The 20,585-nt window shown below is 48.9% G+C and overlaps 1 protein-coding gene across 1 annotated transcript in view; it reads left to right on the plus strand.

Moving 5' to 3' along the window:
• Positions 1-19,973, plus strand: part of ILK (integrin linked kinase) — a 35,578-nt gene extending 15,605 nt beyond the window's left edge. The window contains exons 5-13 of the mRNA XM_040339915.1: positions 2,792-2,888; positions 2,965-3,048; positions 5,124-5,209; positions 5,289-5,398; positions 6,217-6,344; positions 6,604-6,725; positions 6,967-7,066; positions 15,905-16,035; positions 19,793-19,973. Coding sequence (XP_040195849.1) covers positions 2,792-2,888; positions 2,965-3,048; positions 5,124-5,209; positions 5,289-5,398; positions 6,217-6,344; positions 6,604-6,725; positions 6,967-7,066; positions 15,905-16,035; positions 19,793-19,942 — 1,008 coding nt within the window. The 3' untranslated portion in view covers positions 19,943-19,973. The remainder of the gene's footprint in view (positions 1-2,791; positions 2,889-2,964; positions 3,049-5,123; positions 5,210-5,288; positions 5,399-6,216; positions 6,345-6,603; positions 6,726-6,966; positions 7,067-15,904; positions 16,036-19,792) is intronic.
• The last annotated feature ends 612 nt before the right edge of the window (positions 19,974-20,585 follow it).

Genomic DNA, 20,585 nt, shown 5'->3' on the forward strand with positions numbered 1-20,585 from the left:
ATATAGACTGTATATACTCGGTGATCACTCCTGGGAGATGTTGGTATATAGACTGTATATACTCGGTGATCTTTCCTGGGAGGGGTTGGTATATAGACTGTATATACTCGGTGATCACTCCTGGGAGGGGTTGGTATATAGACTGTATATACTCGGTGATCACTCCTGGGAGGGGTTGGTATATAGACTGTATATACTCAGTGATCTTTCCTGGGAGGGGTTGGTATATAGACTGTATATACTCGGTGATCACTCCTGGGAGGGGTTGGTATATAGACTGTATATACTCGGTGATCACTCCTGGGAGGGGTTGGTATATAGACTGTATATACTCGGTGATCACTCCTGGGAGATGTTGGTATATAGACTGTATATACTCGGTGATCACTCCTGGGAGGGGTTGGTATATAGACTGTATATACTCGGTGATCACTCCTGGGAGGGGTTGGTATATAGACTGTATATACTCGGTGATCACTCCTGGGAGATGTTGGTATATAGACTGTATATACTCGGTGATCACTCCTGGGAGATGTTGGTATATAGACTGTATATACTCGGTGATCACTCCTGGGAGGGGTTGGTATATAGACTGTATATACTCGGTGATCACTCCTGGGAGGGGTTGGTATATAGACTGTATATACTCAGTGATCTTTCCTGGGAGGGGTTGGTATATAGACTGTATATACTCAGTGATCACTCCTGGGAGATGTTGGTATATAGACTGTATATACTCGGTGATCTTTCCTGGGAGGGGTTGGTATATAGACTGTATACAATGGTGATCTCTCCTGGGAATGGAGGGTTATATATTGGGCCGGATTCAGATACATTGGTGTATCTTTCCGGGTGGCGTAACGTATGAAAACACCACAAGATATGTTAAGCCGCCGTAAATTAGGGCGCAAGTTCCGTATGCAGAAAGAACTTACGCCCTAAGTTACGGCGGCGTAACGTCTGTGATCCGGCGTAAGCCCGCCTAATTCAAATGGGGATGATGTGGGCGTGTTTTATTTAAATGAATGGTGACCCCGCATATTCCACGTTTTTTACGAACGGCGCATGCGCCGTTCGTGAAAAAATCCCAGTGCGCATGCTCGAAATTACGCCGCAAATCGTCATTGCTTTAGACGTGAACGTAACTTACGTACAGCCCTATTCGCGAACGACTTACGCAAACGACGTAAACTTTTCAAAACTCGACGCGGGAACGACGTCCATACTTAACATAGGATACCCCTCATATAGCAGGGGTAACTTTACGCCGGAAAATGCCTAACGTAAACGACGTAAAAAAATGCGCCGGGCGGACACATGTTTCTGAATCGGCGTATCTACCTAATTAGCATATTCATCGCGTAAATATACGGAAGCGCCACCTAGCGGCCAGCGTAAATATGCAGCCTAAGATACGACGGTGTAAGACGCTTACGCCGGTCGGATCTTAGGGAAATCTATGCGTAACTGATTCTATGAATCAGTCGCATAGTTACGACCCCGCACACTCAGAGATACAACAGCGTATCTCCTTTCTGAATCTGGGCCATTATCTTTTACATGCACACCTTCTATTCTCGCTGTCGGATGTTCCATATTTTTGCGACTATGTTTCCATGCTGCATTATGAGTAGGTTATGCACCATTATATGTGATTTCTCCTATGAAGCTGTTCTCAAATACAGAGACATTGGCCCAGATTCAGCATAGCTTGCGCTATATTTGCGGGGGAGCAGGGCAACGATTTTGCCCTGCGCCCCCGCAAATATTTTGCGCTGCCCTCGATTCACGGAGCAGTAGCTCCGTGAACTGCGAGGGCGCACCGGCAAATTTGCCCGGCGTAAGCGCGCGCAAGTTAAATGATCCCGCCGGGGGCGGGAATCATTTAAATTAGGCGCGCTCCAGCGCCGAGCGTACAGCGCATGCTCCGTCGGGAAACTTTCCCGACGTGCATTGCGGCAAATGACGTCCCAAGGACGTCATTTGCTTCAAAGTGAACGTGAATGGCGTCCAGCGCCATTCACGAAGCACTTACGCAAACGACGTAACATTTGAAAGTCGCGACGCGGGAGCGGCGGTATACTTTAGCACAGGCTGCCCCTGCTATTAGAAAGGGCAGCCTTGCGCTAAAGTAGCCGTACGGAAACTCCGTACCTGGCTTGCGCGGCGCCCGCGCAAGATTGTGAATCAGTGGTAGTATGCAATTTGCATACTACACGCTGATACACAATGGGAGCGCCCCCCCGCAAGAATCCAGCCTAAAATCTGCGAGGCATAAGAGCCTTATGCCGCGCAGATTTTAGGCTGCAGCCGGTGTAACGAGTTTCCTGAATCAGGAGAACTTGTTACACCGGAGCAAGTAAGCAATTGCGCCCTGTAACTCATGATTACACGGGCGCAATTGCTTCTTGAATCTGGGCCACTGTTGGGTTTTAGGGAAATTCTGTGTTTTCTAATTGTACATTTGTGCTGCCAAAACCAATAGGCATTGGTAACTGATCCAGCGGATTGGGGACAGATGAGAAAGACTGGAGACCTCCCTCCATCATTCTTCTTCCATGAGCAGCAGGTGTTTCAGGATGGATGGTGTGCGGAGGCATCCAGGGTTTGTGGTGTTTTCTATAGACGAGCAGGAACAGTAAAGCACAGTCACTGTACTGCACTAACATCAGATACCGGCATGTGCTGCTGATGGGAACATAGTTCACAGGAGGATTTGTAAGCACTTTATTCAGGGGATAGAACTTCTTGTCCATGTTGTCTGCTAATGGGAACCTTTTTTATCCTGTAGGATCTGGTGAACAATAGTGCACTGATCTATATCTGTAATAAGTATGGAGAGACCCCTCTGGACAAGGCTAAACCTCACCTGAAAGAGCTTCTGCGGGGTGCGTACCATTCATAGCCTCCCTGTGTATGGTGTGATGTTATATGCGGTGTTCTTACCTCTAATGTTATCTGCAGACCGGGCTGAGAAGATGGGCCAGACTATGAGCAGAATTCCCTATAAGGACACCTTCTGGAAAGGAACCACCAGGACCCGACCACGTGAGAACCACGTTTTATATATGCACCTTCTCCACCCAGTGCTTCCAATATACCAGTGCAGCTTCACTTCTCTACCATCCACATCACTTTCCTTACCACTAACGTCACTTCTCTACCATCTACACTACATCCCTTACCACTAACTTCACTTCTCTACCATCCACACCACATCCCTTACCACTAACTTCACTTCTCTACCATCCACACCACATCCCTTACCACTAACTTCACTTCTCTACCATCCACACCACATCCCTTACCACTAACTTCACTTCTCTACCATCCACACCACATCCCTTACCACTAACTTCTCTCTCATCCACACCACATCCCTTACCACTAACTTCACTTCTCTACCATCCACACTACATTCCCTTACCACTAACTTCACTTCTCTACCATCCACACTATATCCCTTACCACTAACTTCACTTCTCTACCATCCACACTACATCCCTTACCACTAACTTCACTTCTCTACCATCCACACTACATCCCTTACCACTAACTTCACTTCTCTACCATCCACACTACATCCCTTACCACTAACTTCACTTCTCTACCATCCACACCACATCCCTTACCACTAACTTCACTTCTCTACCATCCACACTACATCCCTTACCACTAACTTCACTTCTCTACCATCCACACCACATCCCCTTACCACTAACTTCACTTCTATACCATCCACACCACATCCCTTACCACCAACTTCACTTCTCTACCATCCACACTACATCCCTTACCACCAACTTCACTTCTCTACCATCCACACTACATCCCTTACCACCAACTTCACTTCTCTACCATCCACACTACATCCCTTACCACCAACTTCACTTCTCTACCATCCACACCACATCCCTTACCACTAACTTCACTTCTCTACCATCCACACTACATCCATTACCACTAACTTCACTTCTCTACCATCCACACTACATCCCTTACCACTAACTTCACTTCTCTACCATCCACACTACATCCCTTACCACTAACTTCACTTCTCTACCATCCACACTACATCCCCCTACAACCAGCTACACTTCATCCCTACACCACATCCCTTACCATCAACTTCTCTCTCATCCACACCACATTCATTACTGCAGGGTTTGACAAATTTGCTTGGAATCTCGGAGCCAGCTAAAAAAGTTAGGAGCCAGAAAACGCGCCCCGTCCCGACGAGCTTGCGCGCAGAAGCGAACACATACGTGAGCAGCGCCCGCATATGTAAACGGTGTTCAAACCACACATGTGAGGTATCGCCGCGATTGGTAGAGCGAGAGCAATAATTCTAGCCCTAGACCTCCTCTGTAACTCAAAACATGCAACCTGTAGATTTTTTTAAACGTCGTCTATGAAGATTTTAAAGGGTAAAAGTTTGTCGGCATTCCACGAGCGGACGCAATTTTGAAGCGTGACATGTTGGGTATGAATTTACTCGGCGTAACATTATCTTTCATAATATAAAAAAAAATGGGGATAACTTTACTGTTGTCTTATTTTTTTATTAAGAAAAGTGTAATTTTTTCCCAAAAAAGTGCGCTTGTAAGACCGCTGCGCAAATACGGCGTGACAGAAAGTATTGCAACGATCGCCATTTTATTCTCTAGGGTGTTAGGATAAAAAAATATATATAATGTTTGGGGGTTCTAATTAGAGGGAAGAAGATGGCAGTGAAAATAGTGAAAAATTACATTAGAATTGCTGTTTAATGTAATGCTTAACTTGTAATACCAACGGCCGCCACCAGATAGCGCCAGCTTACACACCTGGCGACCGGGCCAACGGCCAGCACCAGATAGCGCCTGCTTACACACCTGGCGACCGGGATTTGTCGAGCCCTGCATTACTGTTTAACTTCACTAATTTTACTGTATGTGTCTCCCTCATCTCTTTTTAGCCCCTCACTCCACTAAAGCACTTTGTGTGTTCCCCTGAACAATGATCATAGTTCCTTTAGACACTTCCTGTCACTTGTACCCCCCCCCCCCCCCCCCCTACACTCATCCTCTACTAGACTGACAACCTCTCCTCATTTTTGCTCTCCACTCTTTCTCTTCTTGCAGGTAACGGTACTCTTAACAAGCAAGCAGGCATTGACTTCAAGCAGCTGACCCTTAGCCACAAACTCAACGACAACCAGTCTGGAGAGGTGAGTGCGGCTTAAGGCAGTGTTGATCAGTGGCCTGACTGAGCTTCCGCTAATAAAAACATAATTCCTCTGCTTGTAGTTATGGAAGGGCCGCTGGCAGGGCAATGACATTGTCATCAAGGTCCTTAAAATACGCGACTGGACTACAAGGAAGAGCCGTGACTTTAATGAAGAGTATCCCAAGCTGAGGTGAGGCCTTGCCATCCAAAGACTTGCAGGGGCTATGAGGGTCTATTGTCTCCTCTGTGTGCCATAGTACTCATAGTTACTGGTGTGTGTCAGAATGTCCTACACCAAGCTCATCTCTCTGTACTTCTCACCAGTGTGGTATCAATCAGATGTGTTCTACACTGATCATATCTCCAACTATTGGTCTGATATGTGTTGTGTACTTGGCTCCACTACAGAGCTTTGTATTGTATTTTGTGTTATTTCCTTTTGTGTGAAGCATTGTGAAATATCTGTCAAGAGAACAGGACAAAAATCATAGTACATGCATCTCTACCCATATAGGAGGTACTACCATAGTGCACGTCTCTACCAGTGTAGGAGATACTGTCATAGTACACCCACCTCTACCAGTATAATAGGTACTGTCATAGTACACTCACCCCTACCATTTTAATTGGTACTGTCATGGTACACCCACCTCTACCATAGGTCATAGTACACACAACCCTACCAGTATAGGGGGGCACAGTCATAGTACACCAAATCCTACCAGTATAGGGGGCATGATCATAATACACACACCTCTACCAGTATAGGGGGCATGATCATAATACACACACCTCTACCAGTATAGGGGCATGGTCATAGTACATACAACCCTACCAGTATAGGGGTCATAGTACATGCAACCCTACCAGTATAGGGGGGCACGGTCATAGTACACAAAACCCTACCAGTATAGAGGGCTCTGTCATAATTTTATGTACAGTCATAGTTTGCTGTTCCATTTGTCTCAGTTCCTCACTGTGCACCCCATGCCGTCTTGTCCTCCATAGGATATTTTCTCACCCCAATGTCCTTCCAGTTGTGGGTGCATGTCAGTCTCCACCCGCCCCTCATCCTGTGCTCATCACCCATTGGATGCCCTACGGATCTCTGTACAATGTTCTGCATGAGGGAACCAGTGAGTATTGGTTTGGATAGGGGTACTTACCTGTTCATAGCTATTGGGGTCATTACCTGGGGGGGGGGGGGGAGTTTTTCTGTACTTATTTTGGTTGGTCTATTATTTTAGCCCAGTCTATTGTAATTGGCTGGGGCAGATGGTGAATAATAATGTTGTCTGGGAGGGATGGGGGTGTCCATACCTGTAGGGATGGGGGTGGGAATCTCTCTGTGTGTTCAGTCATTATTCCTTATATGTCTGTTTTTTGTCCACACAGACTTGGTGGTTGACCAGTGCCAGGCGGTCAAGTTTGGCTTGGACATTGCCCGTGGCATGGCGTTTCTTCACACATTAGAGCCTCTTATTCCTCGCCATTACTTGAACAGCCGTAGTGTAATGGTGAGTAGTGTGGGGCAACCTGCGACAAAAGCCATTGTCCAGATTCTGTCCAATCTCATTATCTCTGCTGTCTGATATCACCTGCCTTGTATAATGACCAATCGCATCCTTTTGCTGTTCAAATCCCTCAGTAGACCAGTTTTGCAATTTGTCCATTCTTCTACTATATAGATGAACTTAAAATTCTACAGAGCAGTTGATTTCAGTTGTGAAACCATAATGTCATTTCATTGTTCTGCAGATAGATGAAGATATGACGGCTCGTGTCAGTATGGCAGATGTAAAGCTTTCCTTCCAGTGTCCGGGCCGCATGTATTCCCCAGCATGGATTGCACCAGAAGGTAAAGCACAAAGTCTATTATTCCTTTCCATGCTCCTGAACTGTAGAAGACATTTGTCCTAACTAGGGTTGTCCCGATACCACTTTTTTAGGACCGAGTACAAGTACCGATACTTTTTTTCATGTACTCGCCGATACCGATTACCGATACTTTTTTTTAAATGCAGCCTTGTGTCCCCAATTGCAGCCTTGTGTCCCTATATGCAGCCATGTCTCTAATGCAGCCTTGTGTCCCCTAAGGCCCGGTACACACGAGAGCATTATCCGCTGGAAACGGTCCTCCGGACCGTTCCCGCGGATAAATCCTCTGGCGGATTTTGATCTGATGGTTGTACCAACCATGAGATCGGAATCCATCCGCAGTGACGTGTCACGCCGTCGTCGCCGCCGCCGCAATGATGACGCGTTGACGCTGGAAGATAAAGACTTCCACGCATGCGTCGAATCATTATGACGCATGCGAGGGAGAGGAGCGGACGGATTGATCCGGTGAGTCTGTACAGCCCACCGGATCAATCCGCTGGACAGGATTCCAGCGGATAGATTTCTTAGCATGCTAAGAAATTTTATATCCGCTGGAAATCCGTCGGCTGGAATTTTTTCCGCCGATAAATGTCCGCTCGGACGTACACACCACCGGATCTATCAACTGGAACTGATCCGGGGATAAATCCCAGCGGATAGATCCGGTGGTGTGTACGAGGCCTAAGACAAAGCCAAGTCCCCCCCCCCCCGCCGCTGCCAACATCTAGTTGATCAGCGCTGGGGGAACATAACAGCTTTCATTTGAATAGCTGTGTGTTCCCCGCCGCGCCTTGTCATGTATAGGCACTCCCCCTTGCCCGGGCACTTTGATTGACAGATCACCCGTCCAATCCCGGGACGGGTGATCTGTCAATCAAAGTTTCTGGGCAAGTAGGAGTGTCTATACATGAGGCGCGGTGGGGAACACTCAGCTATTCAAATGAAAGCTGTTTTGTTCCCCAAGCGCAAATTAATTAGATGCCGGCAGCGGCGGAGGGGGGACTTGGCTTTGTCTTAGGGGACTAGGTGGCGGCGGCAGCTCTCCTCTCCTCCATACGAGGACTGCTCTGCTCCGCTCTCCACCCGCACTCCACCAGCTCTCGGGGGGGGGGGGGATCGGGTCAGGCATCGGGAGCATTTGCGCGAGTACAAGTACTCGCGCAAATGCTCAGTATTGGTCCCGATACTAGTATTGGTATCGGGACAACCCTAGTCCTAACTGTGTAGCCTCCCTCATCTACTTTGTAACCTCTACAGCTGATTGTCCTCAACCCTCATCGGCCTCTGTTTTCCCTGTCTTGATCTCACCCACTCGTGTCGTCCTCTACTTCTATCTTCCTTGTCTTGTCCTCCTCGGCCTTTGGTTTTCCTCGTCTCGGCCTCCTTGGGCCCCCCGACTTGCTCGCCTTTTTTGTTTACTGTGTGTTCCTCTTCAATGGTGACCAAGAGTAATTTCTTCTATCGCCGTATGCTGCCCTCATGTTTACCGTCATTTATGGCATTCCTTTATTCACCTACTTTTTACTTGTCTGCCAGTATAGAAAATTCTTCATACCCGTCTTCTTTCGCCCACCAATGAGGCTAAAGCCTCGTACACACGATCGGATTATCAGACGGGAATTGTGTGATGACAGGCTGACCGTTTTTGTACGCTCCATCGGACAATTGTTGTTGTCGGATTTTCCACGGACCAATTTGGGATAGCATGCTTTAAAATTATTCGTCAACAATTGTGTGTTGTCAGATTATCCCATCTGTTGGACAAACCCCCAAAGTACAAACACGCATGCTCAGAAGCAGTGCTCACCATAACACATTACCAGAAATTGCCCAAAGGGTGGCGCTAAAGAGCTGAAAAACCACGTAGTGTCGTGTTTGGCTGACAATTCTTTGCTGTTTGCAATACAAGTTCTTGGCCAACGCCCTTTGAATACAAGTCCTACGCTCTGTCCGCAGAAAATCCGATCGTGTGTATGAGGCTTAAAGGAACACTAAAGGCAAGATTTTTTTGGGGGTAAAATAACAAACATGTTATACTTACCTCCACTGTGCAGCTTGTTTTGCACAGAGTGGCCCCGATCCTTGTCTTCTGGGGTCCCTCGGCGGCTGTCTCTGCTCCTCCTCGCAAAAGCTTTCCACTTTCATGCGAGCTCCCTCGCATGGTGGAAAGCTTTTGCGAGCGCGCTCCCGTGATACAGCGGCGGCCATAGCTGCCGACTGTATCACTCAGCCGCGCCCCCCGGCGTGCCGCGTCGTCTGATGCGCTGCTATCAATCCGTCCTATCTAGCCAATCAACAGCCAGGCAGGGAACCAAACAGGATGACGAGGACGCGCCTGGGACTTTCGAGTGGTGAGGTAAGTAAAACGGGGGCTCGGGGGGGGGGGGGGGGGGGGTGATGCGGTGCTGTCAGATGTTTTTTTACCTTAATGCATAGGATGCATTAAGTTAAAAAAAAAACTTTTACCTTTACAACCCCTTTAAGTCAGTATTTCTGTCCAGTATCGTTCACATATCTAAGTGCCCACTCTGTTTAATATGTCCTGCCAGTTTCAGCACCAGGACCACACCCTACAATTCCAGCTATTACTGTCCATCCTTGGTGACACATTTGTCCCATCTATGTCTGCCAGCCTGAACCTCAGTGACCACACCCTATGGCACATCTGGGCCTTTCTGACCTCAGTGACCACACACTACAGAACATCTGTTTCTGATCATCCTGCAGCACAACTGTGCCTGTCCTGAGCTCAGTAAAGCCGTATATCCCGTCTGTTTATAACTACATCATAGGCCCTATTTGTGTCCAATATCGGTGACCACATCATGCGTCCCATCTCATTTTGATGGACCTCACTGATGACACTAGTTGAACCAATTTTATATAATATCATTGAACACACACCTTATGTGATATTTTCCATGGCCCTCCTTCAATCCAATCCAGTCCTATTTATGCTAAGCAGACATCCCTTTTTTTTTTTTTCATCTTGTTTATGGTTAGTCTTCTACGCGACCCTCATCTGTGCCATTTTGTTATTTTTATGAGATATTCAGTCCCAAATTGATGAACATTGAGTTTTGATATAGCGGCAGGTTGGGGTGGCACAGGCAAATTAGCATAGTGTAGGGCAGGTTGGGGTGGTGTAGGGCAAGTTAGGGTCGCACAGGGCAGGTTGGGGTGGTACAGGCAAATTAGGGTGGTATAGGGCAGGTTTTGGTGGTATAGGGCAGGTTTTGGTGATCTAGGGCCAGTTTGGGGATGGTATAAATCCATGTTGGGGTGGTATGGGCCAGGTTGGGCTGATATAGGGCAAGTTTGGCTGGTACAGGCAAATTAGGGTGGTATAGGGCAGGTTGGGGTGGTATAGGGCAAGTTTGGCTGATACAGGCAAATTAGGGTGGTATAGGGCAGGTTGGGGTGGTACAGGCAAATTAGGGTGGTATAGGGCAGGTTTTGGTGGTATAGGGCAGGTTTTGGTGATATAGGGCCAGTTTGGGGATGGTATAAATCCATGTTGGGGTGGTATGGGCCAGGTTGGGCTGATATAGGGCAAGTTTGGCTGGTACAGGCAAATTAGGGTGGTATAGGGCAGGTTGGGGTGGTATAGGGCAAGTTTGGCTGATACAGGCAAATTTAGGGTGGTATAGGGCAGGTTGGGGTGGTATAGGGCAAGTTAGGGTCGCATAGGGCAGGTTGGGGTGGCACAGGCAAATTAGGGTGGTATAGGGCCAGGTTGGGGTGGCATGGGCCAGGTTGGGCTGATATAGGGCAAGTTAGAGTGGCACAGGGCAGGTTGGTCAGGCTGGGGTGACACAGGGAAAGCTAGTGTGGCATAGGGCAGGCTCAGGGGGGGGGGGGGGGGGGTCAGGGCATCTTAGAACTCTAGTGACACTGTGCAGAGTAACTTGCATAGCATGCCTCATGCCTGCAGATGAAGACCTGGGCGGGGCTGCTGTGTCCTCACCTCTATCTGCTTCAGCTGCGGGATCATCCATAGTGAAGGAGTCTGTCGGAGGAGTGGAGGTGGCAGCCCCATACCCCCAGCTCCGCCCACCAACACCGGCTCACTCAAGGATATTAGCCTGACTGAGGAGTGTTACACAGGCAGCCTCCCTACATGGCTGAGTGCCCTGCTTGTACCGCTTCGCTACAAGCAATGAATACAGTACAGTGTGCAGAGGCGGCCCCCGGTGTCACCCCTCTGGCGGGTGTCACCCGGTGAGGGCCGCACCCCCCATAGCAACGCCACTGCATAACCCCGGTATCACTTTGTACTGTGGCCGATTCTCCTAAAAGATAAAAATGGTCCCATCGGCAGATTCGCTGCGGGGTCACTTTTAGAGGCAGTGGGAAAGGTGCCCATACCTCCCCACCCCCTCGCTGACGGCTTACCTGTCATTTCCGAAGCTGTCGGTAAGCCCCGGAACCGATCCAATCCCTCTCATTCCTGGGCAGAAAGATGAGGGCGGATGTTAGCTTGTTAATCATCCTGACGACACCATGGTTGGTATGGTGTCAGGATGATTGAAAGGCAGTATTTCTATTATTACATTGAAATATATTATATAATTAAATACTTAAACTTGCAATAATACAGAATTGATGTCGCTTGCCACCGCAGCCACCAAATGCAGCTTTTTTCACTTTGTAAGGCCGATTTTTTTTTTTTTTTTTTTTTTTTTAAGGGTTTTCTTTGTGCAATGAAAGAACTTGCTAAAAGTTAAGCCTCTTGCAGCCTCTCCCCAGCGCTACGGTCTCGGCAAGGAATCCGGCAGCGGGGAAAAACGGCACATGCACAGGATTCTACTCCTGTGAGATTGAGAATCTCATGGAGGCGGACCCAACAGCTATGATGCTGGTTGTGATGCAGCCCAAGGTGCTGCCGCCAGTATGCAACTTTGCTAGCCCACTCACTCTCTAGGGGCAGCTTATCTTGTATACAGACGCATGTATTTGGGCATCGCTATTTGATGTTATTGGTGCATGCGGGTTGGGGCTCACGGCAAGTGCTAAAATGCCTACCTTTTAATACAGGGAATTAGGGTTGTCCCGATACCACTTTTTTAGGACCGAGTACAAGTACCGATACTTTTTTTTCATGCACTCGCCGATTACCGTATTTATCGGCGTATACCGCGCACTATTTTGCCCTGAAAATCAGGGCAAAATCGTGGGTGCGCGATATATGCCGATACCCGCTTTCCCGCGCCGAGTTTGAATACTGCGCCAGCATATACCAAGCGCAGTACACATGTATAGTCGGCAATGCTCGGCTACACTCGCGCTCACGTCCTGTACGTCCAGGACGTCAGCGCGAGAGTAGCCGAGCATTGCCGACTATACGCGAGTGTACTGCGCTCGGTATATGCCGGCGCAGTATTAAAACTCGGTGCGGGAAACGAGCGGGGAGGACGCCGCAGAAGGACGCCGGACCCAACGAAGAGGACACCCGAAGCCGCAGACGGACGCCAGACCCGACGAGGCCGCCGATGGACGCCGTGCAAGACACCAAACTGTAAGTACAAAAATCTTTTTTTCACAGGAATTACGGGGCAACTTTAGGGGTGCGCGCTATATGCGGGAGAGCGCTATACCCCAATAAATACGGTACTGATACTTTTTTTAAATGCAGCCATGTGTCCCCAAATGCAGCCATGTGTCCCCAGATGCAGCCATGTGTCCCCAGATGCAGCCATGTCCCTAATGCAGCCACGAGGACTGCTCTGCTCCGCTCTCCGCCCCCTTTCCACCCCCTCTCCACCAGCTCTCGGCAAAAAAAAAAAGTATCGGGTCAGGCATCGGGAGCATTTGCGCGAGTACAAGTACTCGCGCAAATGCTCAGTATCGGTCCCGATACCGATACTAGTATCGGTATCTGGACAACCCTACAGGGAATGCATTAAAGTAAAAAAGGTTTTAACTTTAGAACCACTTTATAATCCCAGCTCCACAACTGATCCAGTGATATCCCTCATCTTTTGGTGGGGGCAGTGGCCTGTTTTCATTACATGATCCCTACGTTGTTCAGTAGTGAGGTGTGAGTTTCAGGCCTTCCATTGGTGAGCCTAGTGTGCAAGATGACATATTCCTTGCAACATTGTCCATGACCACCTGTGCTCACCGGACGGAGGGGTTGGATGATGCTGGTCATTATTTAACCCAGAAAAAGACCTGTATTGGATCATAGAAGCTGGAGGGGACACCCGGCAGTTGAGAGCCGCGCTGTGGACGTCTTTCGTCTATAGCGCGGCTCTCAAGTGGTTAAATCAAGTTCTACGCAAAACAATACTGTGACTTCATTTCTAAAAAAAACATGGAGGACATGACTTGAGTCATACATGACCCAGCTTTTCATTTGGACTTGATTGCAACCAATTGGAATTTGTGCATGGCTGATTCACCAGTGAAAGAGCGCCGCACCTAAGAGACGCAGTCGGTCTATTTCTGAGTTCTGGTGGGAGGGGGCTGTTGTGGACATCCACATACTGACCCCCATTATTTATTTTTAAATTTTAAGCCCCCCCTTTACTTATTCTTTCCCTGCCCCATCCTATGCCTAAAATGAACCTGCCCTATACTCACAATCTATTCTTCATGCTGTCATTTTGTAAACCCAGCGCCCATAGCCAGGGGACCACTGCCCCCCAACTTCCCTTACAGTGAGTTCTCCAAGACAAGGGGGGACACTGGATATGTAGCATATCCCTGACCATTCTCTGTTAATTGTCCTAAAAATGTGTTCATTGTCTGTCTGTAGATTTGTATTTTGTGGGAGATTTACTAAAACTGGTCATTATGCACAGCTGCACCAGATTCTGTGTTCACCAATCAGTATATAACTTCAGCTTGTTCAATCAAGCTTTGACACTAAAACCCAGCAGCTGATTGGTTTCTTTACACAGCTGCACCAGCTTCGGTGTGCTCCACTTTTAGTGCCTCGTCATTGGCGTCAGTGGGAGGAATAGCCCCCCCCCCACCATTGGCGTCAGTGGGAGAAATAGTCCCCCCCACCATTGGCGTCAGTGGGAGGAATAGTCCCCCCCACCATTGGCGTCAGTGGGAGGAATAGCCCCCCCCACCATTGGCGTCAGTGGGAGGAATAGCCCCCCCCCCCCCACCATTGGCGTCAGTGGGAGGAATAGTCCCCCCCACCATTAGCGTCAGTGGGAGGAATAGTCCCCCCCACCATTGGCGTCAGTGGGAGGAATAGCCCCCCCCCCACCATTGGCGTCAGTGGGAGGAATAGTCCCCCCCCCCCATTGGCGTCAGTGGGAGGAATAGTCCCCCCCACCATTGGCGTCAGTGGGAGGAATAGCCCCCCCCCCCCACCATTGGCGTCAGTGGGAGGAATAGTCCCCCCCCCATTGGCGTCAGTGGGAGGAATAGTCCCCCCCACCATTGGCGTCAGTGGGAGGAATAGCCCCCCCCCCCACCATTGGCGTCAGTGGGAGGAATAGTCCCCCCCCCACCATTGGCGTCAGTGGGAGGAATAGCCCCCCCCCCACCATTGGCGTCAGTGGGAGAAATAGCTCCCCCCCCATCATTGGTATCGATGGGAGGAATATCATTGGTGTCAGTGGGAGGATTAGTGCCCCGTCATTGGTGTCAGAGGGAAGATTAGTGCCCCACCATTGGTATCAATGGGGGGGGGGGTTAGTGCCCCATCATTGGTGTCAGAGGGAGGATTAGTGCCCCACCGTTGGTACTAATGGGGGGGGAGGAAATGGTGCCCCATCATTGGTGTCAGAGGGAGGATTAGTGCCACACCGTTGGTACTAATGGGGGGGGGATTAGTGCCCCATAATTGGTGTCAGAGGGGGGATTAGTGCCCCACCGTTGGTACTAATGGGGGGGGGGGAAATGGTGCCCCATCATTTGTGTCAGAGGGAGGATTAGTACCCCACCATTGGTACTAATGGGGGGGGGGGATTAGTGCCTCATCATTGTTGTCAGAGGGAGGATTAGTGCACCACCGTTGGTACTAATGGGGGGGGGATTAGTTAGTGCCTCATCATTAGTGTCAGAGGGAGGATTAGTGCCCCACCGTTGGTACTAATGGGGGGGGGGGGATTGCGCCCCATCATTGGTGTCAGAGGGAGGATTAGTGCACCACCGTTGGTACCAATTGGGGGGATTAGTGCCCCATTGTTGGTACCATTGGGAGGCATAGTGCCTCACTGATGTGATTTCAATGTACAAATACCGTACTGGTGACCCCACAATAGGGATAAAACATTTCCCGCGAAAGGGAATTTAAAAAGACACGCGCCCATTCACTAAAATTGGAACGTAAACAGCGTAGAGGGTTCTTTACTGTAAGAGCGGGAAGGATGTGGAATTCCCTTTCACAGGCGGTGGTCTCAGAGGGGAGCGTCAATAGTTTCAGAAAACTATTAGATAAGCACCTGAATGACCACAACATCCAGGGATATACAATGTAATGCTGACATATAATCACACACATAGGATGGACTTGTGTCTTTTTTTTTTTCTACCTCACTAACTATGTTGGTACCGGTGGGAGGAATGGTGCCCCATCGTTGGTACCAGTGTGGAGGAATAGTGTTCCATTATTGGTTAAAGGACTAGTTCCCCATTATCAGTGGCAGGAACTATGCCCACAGTTGCTGACAGTGGAGGGATTAATGCCCCAAGGGCCAGATTAAAGCAAAGAGCCCCATCCAGCCCCCGGGCTGAAGTTTGGTATATTTCCCGGTACCCGGCTCCCGTATTCTAACCTTATTTGGCACAGATGGCATCGCTGATTTGCCACTTAGAGCGGCACATATGATTGGCTAATCTTTTCTTCCAGCTCTGCAGAAACGTCCCGAGGACATCAACCGCCGTTCTGCTGACATGTGGAGCTTTGCGGTCCTTCTCTGGGAGCTGGTGACCCGAGAGGTGCCCTTTGCCGATCTCTCCAACATGGAGATTGGGATGAAGGTAAGTGATTGTCTTCCAGGGTGGTGCAGCTCTCAAGCCTCGTACACACGACCGCTTTTCCCGTCGGGAAAACTACCATGAGAGCTTTTGGCCGAGAAAACCGTCCGTGTGCCCCGGATTCAGCTAGATTTGAGCATTTATTACGGAGGCGCAGGGCAACGATTTTGCCCTGCGCCCCCGCAATTTTTTTGCGCTGCCCTCGATCCACGGAGCAGAAGCTCCGTAAATTGCGCGGGCGCGCCCGGCAAAATGCCCGGCGCAAGCGCGCGCAATTTAAATGATCCCGTAGGGGGCGGCGAATCATTTAAATTAGGCGCGTTCCCGCGCCGATCGTAGAGCGCATGCTCCTTCGGGAAACTTTCCCGACGTGCATTGCGGCAAATGACGTCGCAAGGACGTCATTTGCTTCAATGTGAACGTGAATGGCGTCCAGCGCCATTCACGAATCACTTACGCAAAGTACGTAAAATTCAAATTTCGCGACGGGGGAACGACGGGTATACGTAACATCGGCTGCGCCTGCTAATAGCAGGGGCAGCCTTACGCAAAAACCGCCCTACGGAAACGACGTAAATTGCGTACGCAGGGCTCGCGCAATGTTGTGAATCGGTGTTAGTATGCAATTTGCATACTATACGCTGAGCACAACGGGAACGCCACCTAGCGTCCACCGCAAGAATGCAGCCTAAGATATGCGGGCATAAGAGCCTTATGCCGCGCAGATCTTAGGCTGCAGTCGGCGTAACGAGGTTCCTGAATCAGGAGCACTCGTTACGCCGGGACAAGTAAGCAATTGCGCTGTGTAACCTATGGTTACAGAGGCGCAATTGCTTCTTGAATCCACCCCCGTGTGTATGCTCCATTGCAGTTTTCCCGGAAGGAAAACTGCCGGGGGGAAAAAAACAGAACAGCTCTCTTTTTTTTTTTCACCAGGATTCCCGCCGTTTTTAACCACTTAAGACTCGAACCAAAATGCAGCTAAAGGACCTGGCCAGGTTTTGCGATTCGGCGCTGCGTCGCTTTAACTGACAATTGCTCGGTCGTGCGACGTGGCTCCCAAACAAAATTGGCGTCCTTTTTTTTTTTCCCACAAATGGAGCTTTATTTTGGTGGTATTTGATCACCTCTGCGGTTTTTAATTTTTTTGCGCTATAAACAAAAATAGAGCGACATTTTAAAAAAAAAATATTTTTGCTATAATAAATATCCCCCAAAAATATATAAAAAAAGTTTTTTCCTCAGTTTAGGCCGATACGTATTCTTCTACCTATTTTTGGTAAAAAAAATCGCAATAAGCGTTTATCGGTTGGTTTGCGCAAAATTTATAGCGTTTACAAAATAGGGGATAGTTTTATTGCATTTTTATAATTTTTTTTTTTTACTACTAATGGCGGCGATCAGCAATTTTTTTTTCGTGACTGCGACATTATGGCGGACACTTCAGACAATTTTGACACATTTTTGGGACCATTGTCTTTTTCACAGAAAAAAATGCATTGGCCCGGATTCACGTAGAAGCGCGAATCTTTGTGCGGGCGTAACGTATCCTATTTACGTTACGCCTCCACAACTTTGACAGGCAAGTGCCGTATTCTCAAACCAAAGTTGCGGCGGCGTAGCGTAAATAGGCCGGCGTAAGCCCGCCTAATTCAAATGTGGTAGATGTGGGCGTGTGTTATGTAAATTTAATGTGACCCCACGTAAATGACGCTTTTTACGAATGGCGCAGGCACCGTCCGTGAAAGTATCCCAGTGCGCATGCTCCAAATTAACCCGCAAGAAGCCAATGCTTTCGACGTGAACGTAAATGACGCCCAGCCCTTTTCGCGAACGACTTACGCAAACAACGTAAAATTTTCAAAATTCGACGCGGGAACGACGTCCATACTTAACATTGGTACGCGTCATCTAGCAGGGGTAACTTTACGTCGGGAAAAGCCTAACGTAAACGGCATATCTGTACTGCGTCAACCGGGCGTACGTTCGTGAATTGGCGTATCTAGCTGATTTACATATTTCTAGGCGTAAATCAGCGTACACGCCCCTAGCGGCCAGCGTAAATATGCAGTTAAGATCCCACGGCGTAAGAGACTTAAGCCGGTCGGATCGAATACAAATCTATGCGTAACTGATTCTGAGAATCAGGTGCATAGATACGACGGCTCGGACTCAGAGTTACGCCGGCGTATCTGGAGATACGCCGGCGTAACTCGTACGAGAATCCGGGCCATTGTTTATTGTGGAAATGACAGTTGCAGTTTGGGAGTTAACAACAAGGGGGCGCTGAAGGGGTTATGTGTGACCTCGCGTGTGTTTACAACTGTAGGGGGGTGTGGCTGTAGGTGTGACGTCATCGATTGTGATTCCCTATATAAGGGAACACACGATTTATGACGCCGCCACAGTGAAGAATGGGGAAGCTGTGTTTACATACAGCTCTCCCCGGTCTTCAGCTCCGGGGACCGATCGCGGGACTCCAGCGGCAATCGGATCCCGCGACCTACGGCTGGGCAATAGCACGTGCATGTGCCCAGCCGTGCCATTCTGCCGACGTATATGTGCAGGAGGCGGTCCTTAACCACTTCCGGACCGCCGCATGTACATTTACGTCGGCAGAATGGCACGGACAGGCACATCCACGTACCTCTACGTGCCTGCCTAGACGTGGGTCGGGGGTCCGATCGGGACCCCCCCCCCCCCCCCCCCCCGGTACTTGCGGCTTCAGGAGCGATCTGGGACGACGGCGCGGCTATTCGTTTCCCTCGCGATCGCTCCTCGGAGCTGAAGAACGGGGAGAGCCGTATGTAAACACGGCTTCCCCGTGCTTCACTGTGGCGGCGTATCGATCGTGTGATCCCTTTTATAGGGAGACTCGATTGATGACGTCAGACCTACAGCCACACCCCCCTACAGTTGTAAACACACACTAGGTGAACACCAACTCCTACAGCGCCCCCTGTGGTTAACTCCCAAACTGCAACTGTCATTTTCACAATAAACAATGCAATTTAAATGCATTTTTTGCTGTGAAAATGACAATGGTCCCAAAAATGTGTCAAAATTGTCCGAAGTGTCCGCCATAATGTCGCAGTCACGAAAAAAATCGCCGATCCCCTATTTTGTAAACGCTATAAATTTTGCGCAAACCAATCGATAAACGCTTTTTTTTTTTTTTTTTTACCAAAAATAGGTAGAAGAATACGTATCGGCCTGAGGGCAAAAAAATTTTTTAAATATGTTTTTGTATATTTATTATAGCAAAAAGTAAAAAATATTGCATTTTTTTCAAAATTGTCGCTCTATTTTTGTTTATAGCGCAAAAAATAAAAACCGCAGATGTGATCAAATACCACCAAAAGAAAGCTCTATTTGTGGGGCAAAAAGGACGCTAATTTGTTTGGGAGCGACGTCGCACGACCGTGCAATTGTCTGTTAAAGCGACGCAGTGCCGAATTGTAAAAACCCCTTGGGTCATTTAGCAGCATATTGGTACGGTCCTTAAGTGGTTAACCCATCAGTTTTCCTATGGGAAACACTGCGATGAAGCATACACACGGCCGGGATTCCCGACCAAAGCTCCCATGGCAGTTTTCCTGTTGGGAAACCCCGTCGTGTGTAGGGGGGAAAAGTTACCGAGCAGGTTCTCGGTTTTCCCGGCGGTAACAAGTCAGCCGGGAAACCTGTACCCGTGTGTACGAGGCTTCGGGGTGTCGGTGGGCATTTGCACATGTTTATAACAAACCTCTTGTGCTTTTAGGTGTCTTTGGAAGGCCTGCGCCCCACCATTCCCCCTGGCATCTCTCCACATATCTGTAAACTAATGAAGATCTGTATGAATGAGGATCCTGCCAAGAGGCCAAAGTTTGACATGATCGTTCCCATCCTAGAGAAGATGCAAGATAAATAAAAGCCTCCAACATTTTTTTTATTTTTTATTTTTTTCCCCCACCTTGACTTTGCTACACCATCACTATTGCTGTCCAACTGTTCAGAGAATCGGTCTCACCGCTACGCTGGCACCGGGCGCCCAGCCCCGACGGCTGCATCAGTTACCAAGTGCCTTCTGGCGTGAGAAATGGGAGGAAGCCATATACTGATTACGCTCATAGAGCTGTGTGTACTGCGCAGTGTTACTGTAATCCACATGTATCCCAGCGTTACATTTCATAAGGGGGTTCTAAGTCTGGGACAACTTGCAGGGCATAGGGACCTTGGTTTCTGCACTGGGGGGGGAGGGGATGTTTGTCCATGACATTTCGTAAAATAAAATAGATTTTTGGCTATGAGCCATATTGATGCCACATTAGTGCGAACAGATTGCCGCGGAAGGTGAGCGTTCTTTTGGTTCAAACTGTTGGAAATTAATAAAACATAGGTGTGCGCAGCCTATTGCGTTAGGGTGTGCACCCCAAAGCTCAAACACACACTACCGATCGCTCACTTGGGTAGATTCACAAAGAGTTGGGCCGGCTTATCTACAGATAAGCCGGCCTAAGGCTGCATTCACACCTGAGCGTTTTGTCGCCTGAAGCGCGACGCTCCAAAACGCT

This window comes from Rana temporaria, chromosome 2 (assembly GCF_905171775.1).
Source record: "Rana temporaria chromosome 2, aRanTem1.1, whole genome shotgun sequence".
In the NCBI taxonomy this organism is placed as follows: domain Eukaryota; kingdom Metazoa; phylum Chordata; class Amphibia; order Anura; family Ranidae; genus Rana; species Rana temporaria.